The sequence below is a fragment of the Cynocephalus volans genome, chromosome 1, assembly GCF_027409185.1.
Source record: "Cynocephalus volans isolate mCynVol1 chromosome 1, mCynVol1.pri, whole genome shotgun sequence".
Taxonomy (NCBI): domain Eukaryota; kingdom Metazoa; phylum Chordata; class Mammalia; order Dermoptera; family Cynocephalidae; genus Cynocephalus; species Cynocephalus volans.
This window is the reverse complement of record NC_084460.1, coordinates 251,508,650-251,528,463: the sequence shown is the minus strand read 5'-3', so window position 1 is coordinate 251,528,463 and position 19,814 is coordinate 251,508,650. Positions and strand designations below refer to the sequence as shown.

The following is a 19,814-nucleotide window of genomic DNA, read 5'->3' as shown; positions in this document are numbered from 1 at the left end:
CATCATCACAGAATAACATATAAAAATTGTATATCAAAAATTAATTAAATAAAAAAATCATATTCTTACAGTCTACAGAATTCAATATATTACGAATATTCACAAATGCCAGATTTTTTGGACATCTCTTTCTTACCTGCTTGTGAGCGTGGTCATATGAATTAATGTGATTGTCAAACTCCTGATGCTTATAATACTGCTTGTCACAGAGTTCACAGTAAAAGTTGGCCTTCAGATCTTCCAGAGCTTTGGCAATAGTATTCTCCTTCTCAGAATAGTCCTGAAAAATAAAATTTCAAGGAAGGATGCAATTAACTCTCCCCTGAGTTTACATTGTTCTGACAATTGTCAACTTTGATATAATAATAAGAGTTAGAAACAGAATATAATGGACAAAGAGGAAAGTGAAACAAACACCAACAAACTAAATTAGTAGAAATTATGAGTTAAGAAAAATAAAAGATTAACAGAATAAACCAAAATAAATAGTGTACATAATGGCATAAATATGGAGAAGAAAAGCAAACCATAGAAGGAAATAGAAGCCCTTGACTGAGGAGCAAGTTCCTATGCTATGTTAGCATTAAAAAAAAAGAAAATCATATAGTTATGTTGTATTCAGCTGTGGATTTCTGGCAATGGTTGGGTTAACATATAACTTCTGTTTTAAACATCTAAAATGTCTTGTTTGAAGAGTTCTAAGTTAGATATTTTGTTTGTTTCCTTAAATATCTTTATAGTAACTTATTATTCATCGCAATTAGATTTCATTTGACTGACGTTTTCATCTTGACCCATATCTGTTTAGGTTGAACTTTAAAATATCCTCTAGTCTTTGGAAAATAAGACACTTTTCTGCAATTTATTTAAGTTATTTACCTAAACTGGAAAGGATTAAACTGTATAAGCAGATTGGTCTTATTGTGTGCATTGTAAATAAAGGCAGCTATACAACCAAATCTCTGAAAAGATGAAAAATGTACTCAGCCATTATTAACTTTTGTTGAAGCATAAAATAGTAAAATGTTTGACTATGGCTTTCTGATCTTAAATATAAATGTGCTTGCTATTTTGTGCCCCCTTAAATGTTAATGTTGCCAGACGAATAAATTTTACACGTGAAAACATTGTATGACTCTTTCACTGAAGTGTTTACATGAAGAAGACATAAACTTCAATCCTAACCACAAAATATTTTATGTTTCTAACTTACAGATTCTCTTATGCTCAACTCTTTTAAAATGCAAAATAACTACATATTTAGGCACCTTATTATGTTACTATAAGACACTCACTGTTTTAGGTACTGGGATTTGGAGAACAAATTATGTCCTCTTTACAACAATGACAATTGTCCTTTCTGAACATATAGGCAAAAAAGGACTCAGTTTGAATGTTTAAATTGCTTCCACAAAATTTAAAAGTGGTTTACCGATAATTTAATGAATAATTAATAATTTCCTATTTATCGTACTATATATTTACACACATATTACGTATAACAAAGTTCACAATGGTTTGGGGTAAATGCCTTGTAGTAATCAATAAATACATTTGCCTTAATATATAAACACATAGCCCACTATCTCACTTTAAAGACAGTAATCCATTTCTATGTTTTATTAGTTTTATCCACTGTACAGCAAGAAGTGATAAACTGTAAAATAATTTAAATTGTTTATTATGATTCCATCAGTTTCAATAGTAAATTTACTATTTTTCAGCAGATTTGTGAAATATTCCTGATTATTTTATTTGATTGTCTCCAATATGTTAAAAAAGGGTTAGTTTAAAAAGATAAAAATGAGACTTATAGATCTAAACTCCTTACTGAATTTTTACTAAAAACAAAATAATACTTTGTGGATTAGACAATTTAAATTAAACAATTACATTAAGTAATATGATTTCATGGTTCAAATATGTGAGGCAGAGATAACATTCCAATTAATGTAGAATTTATTTTATAAATGGCAATAGTTTTTGGTGTAAAGCTGAATTAGCTCCCAGAAAAATCTTGAACTAGCAGAAATTTCTCAGTAAACTATTTTATTCTCCCCATTAATTATAATTACAAGAAAACTAATTCTTCTCTCTAAATATTTGATTATTTCTTATTATGGTATAAGTTTTTCTTCCTAAGATTGGGATTCCTCCAGAAAAGCAATAGTTGTTTTCTGCTTATTCTGTCTACAAAAGTGGGAAAATTTTGAGTGGAACAAGCAGATTCTTAGGTAAATTGCATTCTTCAAAAATATTTGCCTCATCCTAGATTTCAAGAGAAAAACAGTAATTTAAAAATAATAATAGCTAACATTTATTCAGTGCTTGTTTAAAGTCAGACACTTAATGAAGAATTTGGATGTTTTCACTCATTTAATCCTGATTAAAATGATAGAGATGTGTATTCTACACAATTCCTCACTTTATAGGTGAGAATACTGAAGCACAGAAAAGTTAAATAACTAGCTATTGGAGGTAAAAGCAAATGTGCAGCCCACATTTGAACCCAAATAATCTGGTCCACAGCATTTAGTTATTTTTAAACTTAAAAGAGAGAGAAAGAGAGAGAGAGAGCGAGAGAGAGAGAGAGAGAAAAGTATAATAATCCCGACATATCCACTACTTAGCTTCAACAATTATCAATTCAGGGTTAATTGTGTTTCATCTTATCCTATCCCATCTCACACCTTTCTTACTGTCTCAGATAATCTTTAAGGAAATTCCCAAGTTTGCATTATTTTATATGTAAATCCTTGAATATGTATCTCTAAATTACAAGGACTTTTAAACAATCATAATCGCAAAATCACTATCAAACAAACAAAAACACGAAAGGAAAACACAATCATTCCTTACTGTCATCAAATATGCAGTTAATGTATTCAAATAGCTCCAATTGTCTAATATTTTAAAACAGATTGTTTAAAACAGGATTCAAATAAGACCCATATATCCGGTATCTTTCTTAGTCTCTTTTATTCTATAGGTCCCCTATGTCTTTGTTTTATTTCTCATTACAATTTATCTTTCAGGAAAAAAAAAAAATTATAATTCACATTTCAAAAAAAGTCAAGAAGTACAGAAAAGTTAAAAAATATGATAATAAACTCTTATATGACCTTCACTTAAATAAAATCATTGTTAACATTTTGACACATTTGTGTGTTTTCTTGTTCTATCTATCTTTTCTCTAAGATATTAAAAGAAACATAGCATGGCTGAAGTTACAGTTGCAAGAGTTAGCGTGGTAAGAAACAATTTTGGGCCAGACGTTCAACTTGACATGAACTGCAGCAAGGCATCAGGGCTGTATTCCAGGAAACATTAGCAGAATAGAAGGACTTAGTTACTTAAGTGTGTAATAAAGGAAAAAAGTCATGCATATAGCCATTGATTATACATTGTTTAGAGCATGTGTAGACAAATTCAGCCCTAATTAGGCTGACTTGACCCATGATCCTTCCCCTCCTTCATTGTGGATGATATTGAAACTAGCATTGACTGATATTACCAAGCACAGTGACACTTATCCAACAGAGCCATCCCACTGCAGAAGGTAAGACATACATTTGAATAATAAGAAACAAGAGCACAGCTGCTCATAAAAACTCAACCCCCAAACAACATTCCCCTCTGTCAGGAAAAGCCACTCTATGTTCAACTAGGAGCACAGCTTCTACGGGGTTCCATTTGAGCGTGATGGCAGAAAATGAAGAAGAAAGGAGCAAGCTTTTTCAGGAATCCCACCACGTTTTACACATATATTTAAATATAGTAAAGGTTACATCCTTATTTTCAGAAAAGCAGTATGCGTATACATCAAAAGTTATAAAGTCAAGAATCTTTTAAGTTGCAACCCCAGCTATTGGGCAATACAGTTTTTACATCAGCAAATTGAAATAGAGAAGTACCCCAGACCATCCATCCTACATTAAAAACATGAATAGGGGCCGACCCCGTGGCTCACTCAGGAAAGTGTGGTGCTGGGAGTGCAGCAGCACTGAGTGCCGAGGCCACAGGTTCAGATCCTATATAGGGATGGCCGGTGCGCTCACTGGCCAAGCGCGGTGCGGCTGACACCAAGCCAAAGGTTACAATCCCCTTACTGGTCACAAAAACAAAACAAAACAAAACAACAACAGCAACAACAAAAAAACATGAATAGCACCAAAGTAGCATCTTTAAGAAGAAAACTTTTTTTCCTCAAAGTGATCATCTCATGGTGGCTTTATCATAACATATGGTGTCAAATGATATTCAGACTCTCTTAAAAGGTATCATAAATGAGTGTATTCAAGTAACCTTCCCTGACAAATGTGAGCTCCATGAGAGCAGGGATTTGTACCTGTTTTATTTAACAATTGATCTCTAGAGCTTTTAATAGAGCACAGAAGTAGCAGACACTCAGAAAATAACAATAAATAAATAATTTTGTCACTTCCATTTTTGTTTCAAAATGCATATGGAAGGAAAGAGGAATGATGTCAACAATGACTCTCCAGTGCTCATTCCCCACAGAAACATCAATTCAAACAAATTTTCACACGAGAAAATACCTTCAGAAAAGCTAAGGAAACCAGATGAGAGATTACAGTACCTGGGTGTAGCAGAGAAATAAGAAAAAACACACTGAACAATATAGAGAAGTTATTTTTACATTACTCACATTACCCCTCCACCAAACCCAAGCAGTATAGCATGGAGAAAAATATTAGGGGAAGGAGAACATGAGGACCAGACTTTGCCTTGGGCCCCAACACCAGCACCACACCAGTAAAATGCAGCTCTAAGTAGGATCCCAAGGCCCCAGACTCCTGTAGACTGAGCTTCTGAGCCAGTCCCAATGCCAGGCCAGGTCTTGCAACCAAAAGCTCCAAGCCCACACAGCAGACTGGATGTCTAGTCCATCCTGCTGCTGAGCAGTGGTCCTAGGCTTCATACAACCCCTACTGCCAGGCCTACCCCAGTAGCCCCAGGCTCCTGAATGCCCCCAGCACAGGGTTGGCCACTGTGGCTGCAAGCTTTAGACCTGCCCCAGCATCAGGCAGACTCTGGCAGCCTTAGTCATCAGGCCAGCACCTGAAGATGCAGCCTTCTGCCTGGCCCTGAAGATAACAGGCTCCAGGCCCACAAATCACCAGGTAAGCCACAGTGGCACCAGGTTCCAGGACAGTACCTGTGGACTAAGCCCCCAAATCTACCCTAGTGCCAGGCAGGAACCTGCAGCCCCAGACTTCAGGCCTTTCTGGCAGAGTCTTCAAAAGTACAAATCTTCAAAGTACAAATATTCAAGCCATAGCATTTTGTGAAGGAGAAGAGAAAGACAAAGGGGTAGAAAACATATATATAGAAAGAAAAGCACAAAAATTTCCAGTCTGAGGAAAGACTGAACCTGATTGGAGATTTTTGGTCTTTAGATACCTAGCTATAGGAAGGTCAAAGGTCTCCAATCAGAATCAATCTACATAGGACTACATTAAGACATATTATAATCAAACTATCAAAAATCAAAGGCAAAAAGAGGATTCTGAAAGCAGCAAGAGGAAAAAAACAAGTAACATATAAGGGAGTTACACTAAGATTAGCAACAGATTTCTCAGCAGAGACATTACAGGCCAGGGGAGAGTGGATTAAATTACTCATAGTGCAGAAGGAAACAACAACAAAAACAAAAACCCCTACAAACCAAGAATGGTGTACTCAGCAAAGCATTCTTTCCAAAATAAAAGAGAAATAAGGACTTTCCCAGAAGTCTTTTAAAAAGCTGGAGGAGTTCATTACCATCAGCTCTGGCTTACAAGAAATGCTAAAGGGAGTTATTCAAGGTGAAAAAAAAAATGATGCTAACAAGTAGCACAAAAATATCTTAAGGTATAAAAAGCTCACTGGTAAAAGTAAGTATGGTAAAAGTAAGAACAATTTCAGAATACTTTAATGCTTCAGTGTTGGTTTATAAATCACATTTCTTTAGAATGAATGTTAAAAGACTAAACTATTAAAATAATATTAACAGCAATAATTTGTTAAAAACTACACAATATAAAAAGATGTAAATTATAACATTGAAAATTTAAAATGCAGGAGGAGGTGAAGTAAAAGTGTTGATCAACTAAATCTATATCAAGATGTTATTATTTTAAAATAGGTTGTTATAACTATATGACATTTTTTCTGATTCTCATGGTTACTACAAAACAATATCCTATAGTAGATATACAAAAGATAAATTTAGGAATCAAAACTTACTACTAGAGAAAACCACTTAAACACATAGGAAGACAGCAAGAAAATAAGAAAGGAACAAGAGATCTACAAAACAACCAAAAAACAATTAACAAAATGGCAGTAGCAAGTCCTTACCTATCATAAGTACCTTGAATGTAAGTGACTAAATTCTTCAATCAAAAGGTTAAATTTATGTCACATAAAATAAATGTTAAGTTAAAAATTGTAAAATTAAAGTCATTATATAATGACTAAGGGGTCAACTCATCAAGAGGATATAATGACTGTAAATAAATATGTTCCCAACATTGGCATATCTAAATATGGAAAGCTAATATTAATGTATCTGAGAAGAAAGATAGACTGCAGTAAAATAACAATAGGTGACTTCAGTGTTCCACTTTCAGGAATGAACAGATCATCCAGACAGAATCCACAAGGAAACACACAGGACTTAAATTACACTTTAGGCCAAATAGAAATAACAGAATTATACAGAACATTACATCCAGTGGCAGCAGAATACACATTCTTCTCAAGCATACCTGGGCAGTCTCCAGAATAGATTATATGTGAGACAAAAAAAAAGTCTTAAAAATTTTAAGAAAATTGAAATAATATTCTATCATAATGGTATAAAACTAGAAATCAATGTAAGATCAATTTCATAAAATTCAAAAATCCATGAAAATTAAACAACATGCTCCCAAACAACAAATATTTCAATGAAGAAATTGAAAGGAAATTTTTAAAAAATTTGAACAAATGGAAAAGGAAGTATAACAAACCAAAACCCATGGGATATAGCAAGAACAGTTCTAAGAGGAAAGTTTATAATGATAAACTCCCACCTCAATAAAGAAGAAAGATCTCAAAATAACAATTTAATGTTACACTTCAAAAAAACTAGAAAGAAAAACTAAGCCCAAAGTTGGTAGAAAGAAGATAATAATAATAATCAGAGCAGAAATAAATGAAATAAAGACTAGAAAACAATAGAAAAGATCAATGAACCTTAGTTGGTTTTTAGAAAAGATAAATAAAATCAATAAATCTTAGCTATACTAAGAAAAAAAAGGAGAAGACACAAATAAATAAAATCAAATATGAAATGAGACACTACATTTATAATATAGAGAAACAAAGGATCATAAGAGATTATGGACAATTAATTATATGCCAACAAATTGTATAATATAAAAGAAATGGATAAATACCTAGACAGGTACAACCTATTAAGACTGAATTATAAAGTAATAGAAAATCTGAAATGACCAATAATAAGGAGATTGAATCAATAACTGAAAGTTTCCTATTGAAGAAAACCCCAGTACCTGATTACTTTACTGCTAGATTCTACCAAACATTTAAAGAACTAATACCAATCCTTCTCAAACTCTTCCAAAATGTTAAAGAAGAGGAAATATTACCAAATTCATTTTAGAAGGCCAGCAACCTTGACATCAAAAAGGACACCACAGGGAAAGAAAATTACAGGAAAATATCCCTGATGAATATAAATGCTAAAACCATCAACAAAATACTAACAAACTAAATTCAATAGCATATTAAAGGTATTGTTTACAATGATCAAGTGGGATTTATCCGAGAGATGCAGGGATGTTTAAATATATGCAAATTTATAACCATGGTACACCATATTAACAGAGTAAAGGACAAAAACCATATGATCATTTCTATAGACAAAGAAAAAGCATTTCCTCAAATTCAACATGCTTTCATGATAGAATCTCAATGAATTAGGTATAGAAGAAATGTATCTCAACACAATAAAGGCCATATATGACAAATTTACAGTGAACATCATATTCAATATTAAAAAGTTGAAAGCTTTTTCTCAGATTAGGAATAAGGCAAGGATGCCCACTCCTGCAACTTTTTCTCAACATAGTACTGTAAGTTCTAGCCAAGGTAATTAGGCAAGAGAAAAAAATAGAAGCATCCAAGTTGGAAAAGAAGTTAAATTGTCCCTATTTGTAGACAACATCATCTTATATATAGAAAACCCTAAATATTCTACAGTAAAAATGACAGAAGTAATAAACATATTCAGTAAAGGTGCAGGATATAAAATCAATATACAAAAATCAGTAGTGTTTCTATATACTAACAATTAATTAACTGAAAAAGAAATCAAGAAAACAGTTCCATTCATGATAACTACAAAAAATAAAATAAAATATTCAGGAATAAATTTAACCAAGTATGTGGAAAATCTGCACAGGAAAAAAACTATAAAACTTTGATAAAATAAATTTAGGAAACACAAATAAATGGAAAGATAGCTCATGTTCATGGATTGAAAAAATTAATATTGTTAAAATTTCCATACTACCCAAAGTGTAATACCTATCTAAATTTCATTTTTCTCAGAAATGGAAAAAGCAATCCTAAAGTTCATATAGAACCTCAAAGGACACCAAGTAGCTAAAGCATTCTTTAGCAAAAATAACAAAGTTGGAAGCATCACACAACTTGACTTCAAAATGTACTACAATGCTACAGTAATGAAAACAGCATGGTACTGACATAAAAACAGACACATTGACGAATGGAAGAGAATAGAGGCCCAGAAATAAATCCACACATTTGTGGTCAATTAATTTTTGACAAAGGTGCCAGTAACACACAATGAGGAATGTACAGTCTCTTTAATAAATGGGGTTGGGAAAACTTGATATCTACATGCACAAGAATAAAATTAGACTCTTATCTGACACCAGATACAAATATCTACTCAACATGGATTAAAGACTTAAACTGAAATTGTAAAAATGCTAGAAGAAAAAATAGGTGGAAAACTCCATGGTATTGATCTAGGCAATGATTTTTTTGGATATGATCCCCAAACACAGTCAACAAAAGCAAAAAAAAAAAAAAAAAAAAAAAAAAGTCAAATGGGATTATATCAAAGTAGAAAGTTTCTGCACTGCCAAGAAATATAATCAATAGAGTAAAGAGATTGATAAGTGGTTAATATCCAAAATATATAAAGAATTCAAACAACTCAATAGTAAGACAAAAATTAACCTAACTTAAAAATAGGCAAAGGATCTGAACAGACATTTTCCAAAGGAAGACACAAAAATGGCCCACAGGTACATGGAAAAAAATGCTCAACATCACTAATCATCAGGCAAATGCAAATTAAAACCACATTGACATATCATGTCAGACCTATTAAAATGGCTATTATCAAAAAATATAAATGAGAACAAATGTTAGCAAGGATGTTGTGAAAAGGAAGCCGTTGTACACTGTTGGTGAGAATGTAAATTAGTACAGTCTAATTTATGGAAAACAAAATGAAGATTTATCAAAATTTAAAAATAGAACCACCATGTGATTCAGCGATCACACAACTGGGTATACATCCAAAGGAAATGAAATCAGTATTTCAAAGAGATATCTGCTCCCCAATGTTCATTGAAGCTTTATTCACAATAGCTGAGATATGGAATCAACCTAAGTGTCTATCCACGGATGAATGAATAAAGAAAATGTTGTATATATATAGACACATATATAGTAGAATACTATTCAGTCCTTGAAAAAAAGGAAATCCTGTCATTTGTAATAACATGGATTAACCTGGAGGTCATTAAGTTAAGTGAAATAATCCAGGCACAGAAGACAAATACTACATTATCTCACTTATATGTGGAATCTAAAAAAGTTTAACTCAGAAACAGAGTGGAGAATGGTGGTTTCCAGGGGCTGGGGGTGAGGGTGGGGGTGGGGAGATGTTGGTCGAAGGATACAAAATTTCAGTTAGGAGGAATAAGTTCAATAAAACCATTGTACAACATGATGACCATAATTAACAACAATATAACGTATTCTTGAAAATTGCTAAGAGAGTAGATTTTAAGTGTTCTCATCACAAAAAATTGAAAGGTATATGAGGTAATGTATATGTTAATTAGCCAGATTTAGCCATCCCACAATGTATACATATTTCAAAACAACATGCTACATATAATATGTACAATTTTTATTCGTTAATTTAAAAAATTAAATTTTAAAAAAATGTATAAAAAGCAAAAAAAAAAACCACAGAAACTAGCAGCACTAAATACACAATATCATTAAAGTAAGTGCTCATGCTTGGGTTTGTGCTACCCAGCCATTTGGGGAACACCTTTAAAGCTATTATCAAGTTATACCATATACAAATTACCATTGCTAAATAATAGCTGCCATCACATATTACATCCTAGTATTTTTTCTAAAAATATTTAAAGTAGCTAAAATGGCAAATATAAAATAGACTGGGCACTGTTAATATACAATTATTTTAAATGTTGAAATAGAACATTTGTACATCATTAACACTTCAAATATCTTGGAAAATCAATCTCTCTCTCTCTCCCTCTCTCTCACTTTCTCTGTCAATCTTTCCTACTGCTCCATCAATAATAAAAGAATCTTTGTGATTTACATGAAGGATAAATCTTATTGCAGTTTCTTTAAATAGAGAAAGCAAAAAAAAAAAAATAGTCTGCTAAATTCTGATTGTAATAAAATGATTAATCAAAGAAGAGATGACAAATTGTTCTCTACTAGAAAAATATCCAGACAAAAATTTCATTTGGAAATCCATAATTTATGTTTCCTGTGCATCAGTGCACATCTTCTGGGCCATATCTCTTTCTCCACTCGTTGCTCAGGTGATTGGCTCTCAGACAGTTTCCAGTAGCCTCATGAATTACATTTTGCATTTTGCCCCAGCCTATATTGAGACATTTTTCACATCCTGTCAAGGGGCTTCTCTAATTCACAGTATGGCTTGCGAAATCCCCGCTGTGTACTAACAAATGCACAACCTGGAAGTTCTGAGGAGTTAATAGTGTGTGGGTCTACCCTTGACCATTGGTGAGGGTGAGAACTCAAGTATAAATTATTTCTTTCGTTATTTCCAAGATATATATTTCTAAGACGCATTTCCAAGATTTTCAGAGGATCTCAGTGAGATGGAGCACCAGTGAGTTGTAGCAGTGGCAGACAGTATAACAGTGTATTAAGTTTTCCTTTCTTTCTTGCTCTCCTTTTGTGAAATTTCATTTCTGCTTCATGGGATTACTTCCCAGATAAATTAACCTACACAGAAACCTTTGTCCTAGGTTGACTTTGAAGGAGAGGTGGGCTAAGATTGAAAGTTTTTAGTGTTTTCTACGAATATCTTGCTGACAAGCTACATTTTATAGAATAATTTAAGATGATATCATTCCTCAGTTTAAAACCATTGTTAGAATATTCTTACAATGACTTACAGGTTCTATGCTACCTGGTTCCTAGCTGTAGCTCTATCATTCTCAACTATCTTTCTCTCTACCTCACCTAGCTTCAGCTACCATGACTCTCTTAATGTTTCTGAAACTTTCAAAGTGTCCACTTTGACAATTGGACTTGTTATTTATTGTTCCTAGAACGTTCTTACAACAAATGTTTGCATGAAATTCTGGTTCACTTCTTGCAGGTCTCTGCTAAAATGTTGTTCTATGATGATTTTGCTTACCATTCTTCTAAAAAAGAAATACTTTTTATTCTTTGCCTTCTTTCACTTTTTTTTCTTTTCTTTTATTGTAAAAGAGAAAGTTTATTGAAGAAGAAAACAGTGATAAAAAACACTGAGCACTGGAGTCTCAAAGTGATATGAACAATAAGGGACAGGTAGAGTACAAAAGAAGGTATGTAGAAAATGTGCTTGTCATACTGTGATATAATAAGAAATGTATATTTGGTCTTTTTCCCTGGTTTCTGACACAGAGCGTCTAAAGTCTTTGGAATCTCCAGACTGATGAATGTCATTTTTCATGCTATTGAGAGGACTGGTGTTTAGGGGCCCGTAGATAGCTTCAGAATGGGAGCTGGTTACTGGAAAGATCAAGGCATGGTTAATTGGAACTTCAAACCCTACTCCCCAACCTCTGTGGAGGGGAGAGGGGCCAGAGATTTAGTCAATCACCAATGGCAAATGACTTAATCATTCATGCCTATATAATGACACCTCCATAAATACTTCTAAACTATGGAGTTCAAAGAGCTTTTTGGTAGGTGAACACATCAAGATGCTGAGAAGGTGGTGCACCCATGGAGGGCATGGAACCTTCACAATCCTTCCCTGTATATCATCCTATGCATCTCTCCTATCTAGCTGTTCCTGAGTTATATCCTTTCCATAAACTGGTACTTGTAAATAAACTGTTTCCTGAGTTCTGTGAACCGTTCTAGCAAATTATCAAAACTCTGAAGGGGGTCTTGGAAAACTCTGATTTAGAGCTGATGGTTCAATGTACAGGTGACCCGGGCTTGGTATTGGTATCTGAGGTGGGGGTAGTCTTGTGAGACTGAGCCCTTAACCAGTGGGGTCTAACATTAACTCTGGGTAGTTAGTGTCAGAATTCAATTAAATATGTAGAACACCAGTTGGCATCCAGAAAGTTGGAGGATTGATTAGTGTGAGGGGGAAAACCCACATATTTGGTGTCAGAAGGGTTTTAAGTAGAAACATATCCCAGTAGTATTGATGTTACTCTTTATTTAGTTTAAATCCTTTCTCTATTTGGCAAGAAGGCAACTATTTCTGGCTGAATAAAGGCTATTGTCTCAACATAAATGTCATTCTGCTCTGAAAGGTCAGATTCTATTATCTCAAAGCCTGAAAAATGGATCACAAGATGATTTTGAGGAATATAGGAGGGACAACTAAGGGTTGAGTCAGAAAGTCACAGTTTTATCAAAAGTAACAGATTTACTGAACAGAATTGTACTAAAAAATGTGCATTTAAATGTAAGGTTTTTTTGTAAAGATCCCACATAAATGCAAACTCATCTACACCATCATCAAAGGTAAAGGCAGAGACTGAATACTGAAAAGGCTTTGTATTGAATATCATTTCTCTATGGACATCTCTGGTGAGCTAAATTAAGTACCACCCAACAGCAAGGAAAAAGTATATCTTAATGTTCACATTTCTGAGAATTGGAGCAAATACAGTTATTTCTCAAAAGTGATAACTTCTTTCAGAATTAATTTCAAGGTGAGAGGATATAGTCAGAAGATTTTAACTATTTCTTTTCGGTAATTATTTAGCTGATAACAACTATTGAATAAACAATATGGTTTCTGACCGTAGAATCTGTTGATATAAAAGATTCCCAAGCTTTTTCTATCTCACTTAGCTATACTCATCATCAAGATGATGCCTCTTTGGAGGCATCTGTTTTATTTTTCATCCTTGGATCTTACAGGAAGCCATAGCCTGTGACAGTGTAGGAATACCTTGGAGATATTGTGGGATCAGTTCCAGATCATTACAATAAAGTAAGTCACATGAATTTTTTGTTTTCTCAGTGAATATAGAAGTTATATTTGCACTATACTGTAGTCAAATAAGTCTGAAATAGCATTATGTATAAAAACATCAATGTGCATACCTTAACCAAAAATACTTTATTTCTAAAAAATGCTAATGATCATCTGAGTCTTTAGCAAGTTGTAATCTCTTACTTGTGCCTTGATGTTGATAGCTGTTGACTGATCAGGGTGATGGTTGCTGAAAGTTGGGGAGGCAACAGCAACTTCTTACAAGAAGATAAAAAGAAGGTTTGTCACATTACTTAACTCTTCCTTTCAAGAAGTAGTATTTTAGTATTTTACCTACAGTAGAACTTTAAAAATTAGAGTCAATCCTCTTAAACCCTGTTACTGCTTTATCAAATAAGATAATGTAATGTTCTAAGTCCTTTGCTGTCATTTCAACAATGTTCACAGCGTCTTTATTAAGCATAGATTCAATCTCAAGAAATCAGTTTCTTTGTTCATCAGTAGGAAGCAACTCCTACTTCATTAAGTTTTTATCATGAGATTGCAGCAATTCAGTCACATCCTCAGGCTCCACTTCCAATGCTAGTTTTCTTGTTATTTCCACCACATCTGCAGTTACCTCCTCCACTGAGGTCTTGAACCCCTCAAAGTCATCCATGAGTGCTGGAATCAACATCTTGCAAGCTGCCATTAATGTTGTTATTTTAACCTCATCTTATAAATCATGAATGTTCTTAATAGCATCTAGAATGATGAATCCTCTCCAGAAGGTTTTCAATTTACATTGCCAAGATCCATCAGAGGAGTCACTATCTAGGGCAGCTACAGGATTACAAATGTATTTTTAAAATAATAAGACTTGAAAGTCAAAATTACTCCTTAACCCATGGGTTGCAGGATAAATGTTGTGTCATGCAACCTTTGTTATTCCATTTATACAGCACAGGCAAAATAGATTTAGCATAATTCGTAAGGGTCCTAGGATTTTCAGAATGGCATATAAGCATTGGCTTAAACTTATAGTCACCAAAGAGCCAGCCTGTCTTTTGAAACTTTGAAGCCAGGCATTGACTTCTCCTGTATAGCTATGAAATTCTTAGATGGAATCTGTTCCCATTATAAGGCTGTTTCATTTACATTGAAAATCTGTTGTTTAGTTCATCAATTATCCTAACTAGCTGTTTTAGTCTGTTTCTGTGGTTTATAACAAAATACATGGAACTGGGTAATCTAAAAAAATAAAATTTGTTGCTTATAGTTTTGGAGACTGGGACGTCTAAAGTCCAGGGAACACATCTGGTAAAGGCCTTGTTGACGGTTACTAGAGTGACTTGTCATGTGGAAAATGGTGGAGCAAATGGTGGTGCTTTCCTTTTAAAGCCCATGACCACCATTATTAATACATTCACTAGGTCATGGTCCTGATGATCTAATCACCTCTTCAAGGACCCACCTTTCAATTACTATAATAAGATTTCCTACCCTCAACAGTTGCAATGGGGATTAAGCTTCAATGACTTTGGGGCCATTCAATCCACTGTACTGGATCTTCTGGATAACTTGCTATGGCTTCTACATTAGCACTTGCTTCTTCATCTTGCACTTTTATGTTATAGAAATGGCTCTTTTCCTCATGACCTAACCTCTTCTAGCTTCAAACTTTTCTTCTGCAGCTTCCTCACTTCTCTCCGCCTTCATAGAATTGAAGAGAGTTAGGGCCTTCGGCTTCAGGGAGTGTTGTGGCTAATTTTATCATCTATCCAGACCACTAAACTTTCTCTATATCAGCAATAAAGCTGTTTCGCTTTCTTATCATTCATATGTTCACTGGAACAGCACTTTTAATTTCCTTCAAGAACTTTTCCTTTGCATTCACAATTTGGCTAACTGTTTGGCACAAGAGGCCTCACTTTCAACCTATTTTGGCTTTTGACACGCTTTCCTCACTAAGCTTAATCATTTCTAGCTTTTGATTTAAAGTAGTAGACTTGAAATACTTCCTTTCACTAGAAGGCCTACAAGTCATTGTAGGATTATTAGTTGCCCTAATTTCAATATTGTTGTGTCTAAGTGAATGGGGATGCCTGAGGAGAGGGAGAGAGATTGGAGAATGCCTGGGTGGTGGAGCTGTAAAAACACACACAGGGGCCGAGCCCGTGGCGCACTCAGGAGAGTGCGGCACTGGGAGTGCAGCGACGCTCCCGCCGCGGGTTCGGATCCTATATAGGAATGGCCGGTCCTCTCACTGGCTGAGTGCCGGTCACGAAAAAGACAAAACAACAACAACAACAACAACAAAACACACACAGCTTTTACCTATTAAGATCACTGTCTCATATGAGTGCTGTTCATGGTTCCCCCAAATAAATTGAACAGTTACATCATAGATCACTGATCACAGATCACTATAACAGATAATAATAATAATGAAAAAGTTTGAAATATTGCAAGAATTCCCAAAATGTGACACAGACGACAAAGTGAGCACATGCTGCTGGAAAAACGATAGACTTGCTTCATACGGGGTTGCAACAAACCTTTAATTTCTAAAAACTTAGTATCTGTGAAGTGCAATAAAATGAAGCACAAAAAAATGAGGAATGACTGTATTCATGAGACCCTCTGCTTAATTTAAACCAGTAATTAGTACAGCTTGAAAAGGCACCGAATGACTGAGTAAGACTTTTCCCTTCACTTTTGGAAAAATCTGCAGGAGAGTATATTTTAGCAGTTGTTTGAAATTTAACATCACTCTGCAGTCTCCCTGTGAGTAAGCAAGGCTGGGGGGATCTCATATTTCAAGACAAGTAGGCAAAAGTATATCAGGTTTTCCAAAGTTGAACTCATGTACAGAGCTTAAGAGTCATTGCTACTGTCCCACCAAAAAGAAAAATCTATAAAAACTGAAAATTAATTATTTTTCTTGGGATTATCAGAGAACAGAGGTCACAAGATAAAACACCACCTCAAAATCTGAAGAGACGAGCACATTCAGAGAGATTCAGAATCTAAGGACTGTTTATTTGGATTAGAATCCACTGGATTATATGCTGAACTTTCAGAAGGAGAGAACAGGGAGTTCCGGTCAAGATGGCACGGTCCCCAGCGTCACTCTGTCCCACAAATCAACCAATTTACAACTATAAAAATGTAACAACAGCCAAGCTGGGACTGCTGGAGCACAGGGGAAGAGGAGGAGAGAACTACGGAGTTCATGAAGGCAGGAGAAACCATGATGAGAAAAAGAAAAAACTGCGTGGAGTGTTTCGGGCCGCGGCCGCTTTAAGGCTCCAGCTCCTGAGCGCAGTGAGCAGGAGCCCGTAGAAGCTGCAGCGGTGCCCTTTGGGTGGAGTTGCTTGGATGCAGCAGGAGAGAAGAGAGACTTGGTGGCCCCCAGGACAGCAAGACCACTAGTAGGGTTCCCATGGACCCACAAAGGAATGAGGAGCCAGAAAAGCTGAAAAAGGGGAGCTATTCAGAGGCCAGTGAATCATCATAAGGGACCAGCGCAGGAAAGTGTTTGGAGCATGGGCGATGGGGGAGACGGGCCCATGAGGAGAACACTGGGACACAGCAAGGACAGCTAATCCATCCCCCAATCAGCGCAGGACAACTCAGAGGAGACTGGTCGGGAATGCAGAATTGCATGGGGTGCAGTTTGGTGAAAAAACTCAGGCCTAGATCAAAGTTTCTACACAACCCAGGTGCACCGGATCTCTGGAGAGCTGCAAGTACTTATAAGGTCAGCCATTAAACCCTGAGCTGCACAAAAAGTCTTCCCTAAGGAAATGGCAGCAAAGCAGCAATTTAGCTCAAAAACACAGTTCAAGTACTGGTTCCCAGAGGAAGTTCCCCCTGTTAGAAGTAAGCAAAGGACAAAAAATTAGTTCCAGCCCAGGCATACCACGAGCACCTCAGGGCCACTAGAGGACCTGAGGCTTGAAGCCAGGGACCAGACCCCACTCCCACATCCAGGCATACCACCAGAACCTCAGGGCCCACCCAGGGGCCTGGAGTATGGAGCCAGGCTGGACCCCCAACCCACAACCACACACACTGCCAGTGCCTCAGGTCCAGCCTGGGAACCTGAGGCTTGAAGCCAGGAACCAGCCCCACTCTGACATCCAGGCACACCACCAGCACCTCAGGGCCCTGTCCAGGGGTCTGGGGTATGGAGCAGGAGAATGGACACCTGCCCACTCCCAGGAACACCACCAGTGCCTGGGGCCCTGCTCAGGGGCCCAGGGCATTGAGCCGGGACCAGAACCCCCATCCACAACCAGGCACACCAACAGCACCAAGAAGCATGCCCCAAATATCACATCCATGTGAGTGGCCCACCACAGCCATCACAGTAACCATGGCGGCCATGAAAGTGGCTAGGCATCACAACAAACACGCAGATGGTCAATCAGCCACTGGAGTGCATCGACACAAGGAGAGTCACCAGGAGACATCAAAGAAAAGAAGAGGATATCTCTCTCCACAAAGCCCATTCTAGAGTGACAGAAGAAGCCTGTGCTCTATGATAATATTGAGGGACCTGAATATACCTCTCAGCATTGGACAGATCACTTAGGCAACAAATTGACAGAGTAAACATTACTCTTTCAGAGGGAGAGGAGAAATCTAGGGAAAGCAGAGAGGGGGGGAAGGGGATAAGGAGAGATTAGACAAGGGGCATAACAAATACAATTTGTAACGATATACATACTAGTAATATTGATTTAATCAACATATGTCAACATTTAATCCAAAAATATGTATAATCAATTATGATTCAATAGAAAAAACAAAAAGATTACAACAGAAAAGAACAAAAGGGAGAGAACAAATTAAGGATACTAGAGACGGTGGGGAGGGAGAGGGGGTTGGGGAATTGATAAGTCAGGTAAAGGGCATAAAGAAATATCACAGTTTGTAAGAATGACTATGCTAATAATAAATAAATAAAATTTAATACAAAAAGCTACTGGAGCCATCAACTGGTAGCAACTCTTAAATGTTAAATTTCAGTAATTGCTGTAGGCTGACTGTGGTCTTGTGTGTGAGACAGAAACTCTTGCTGGCTACATTCTTAGAGAGAGACCCAAACACTTTTGTAGACTTTCCTTTCATGAACCCCACCATGTTCTCATATGGTGATCTGAGAGTCTCTTGTGTTCCCAGCAGATAGGTGGGAAGAGAAACTACTGTGAAATAAGCCAGTAGCCTTCTCTATAACATACACCTACTTCCAAGGGATAGGGTCATTCCACAGCTCAATTCAAAGACCTTATGTCAGCCAGGAGAAATAATTTATTCCCACTCCAGACCCTATAGCTTTCCTATATCACCTAAGTTGGCGGGGGTGTGTGTGTGTGTGTGTGTGCTTATCAACAGGGGTCAGGGCTTCAAGAAAATAGATTGGGAACTCTACAGCCAAAAAATGGAGGAAGGGGCCGGCCCTGTGGCTCACTCGGAGAGTGTGGTGCTGGTAGCACCGAGGCCACGGGTTCAGATCCTATATAGGGATGGCCGGTGAGCTCACTGGCTGAGCATTGTGTAGACCACACCATGCCGAGGGTTGTGATCCCCTTACCAGGCAAAAAAAAAAAAAAAAAAAAAAAAAAAAAAAAATGGAGGAAGGGCTGAGAGAGAAAGAAAAATAAAAAGGAGCTATACCATAGAAAAAACAATTATGATAGTCATAGCCCTGAGACACAGACATATTAAAAGATTAATATTTATCTTAATCAAATGATGATAAGATATTCTTCCTCTCTTCCATACCTTACCAACCCATCAACATAGCTCCAGTATATTAGCAGATTGTAGCCGAGACTCATGATGCACACTCTCTGAGGAGGTGAACATATGGAAGCACAAAGTGAAAAAGGTATCCAAAATCAAGACCAGAGGAACTTAAAGCCTATTGCACTTATAGCTACAGAAAACATTAAATAAAGCCCAACATGTAGCCGGAGTAACAGAACTACTCACATTAAAGGTCTATTTACCACAGTTCCTATTACCTCATAAATGTCCAGCTTTTAACAAAAAGCGTGCTAAAATTAAGGGAAAAAACAGCCTGAAAGGAAAAATCACACATCATAACTAAGCTCAGATACTATAAAGATGTTGGAAACATCAGGGAGGGAAACTAAAATAACTGTAATTAATATGTTAAGGTCTCTGTAAGAAAAAGTAGACAATATGCAAGGATAGATGGGTTATATAAACAGAGAAAAGCTAG

At 36.1% G+C, this 19,814-nt stretch overlaps 1 protein-coding gene across 1 annotated transcript in view; it reads right to left on the bottom strand.

Annotated features, from left to right (window-relative positions):
* The window catches only part of ZNF804A (zinc finger protein 804A), a 319,443-nt gene that overhangs the window by 64,014 nt on the left and 235,615 nt on the right, over positions 1 to 19,814 (bottom strand). Inside the window, exon 2 of the mRNA XM_063088595.1 lies at positions 137 to 280. Coding sequence (XP_062944665.1) covers positions 137 to 280 — 144 coding nt within the window. The remainder of the gene's footprint in view (positions 1 to 136; positions 281 to 19,814) is intronic.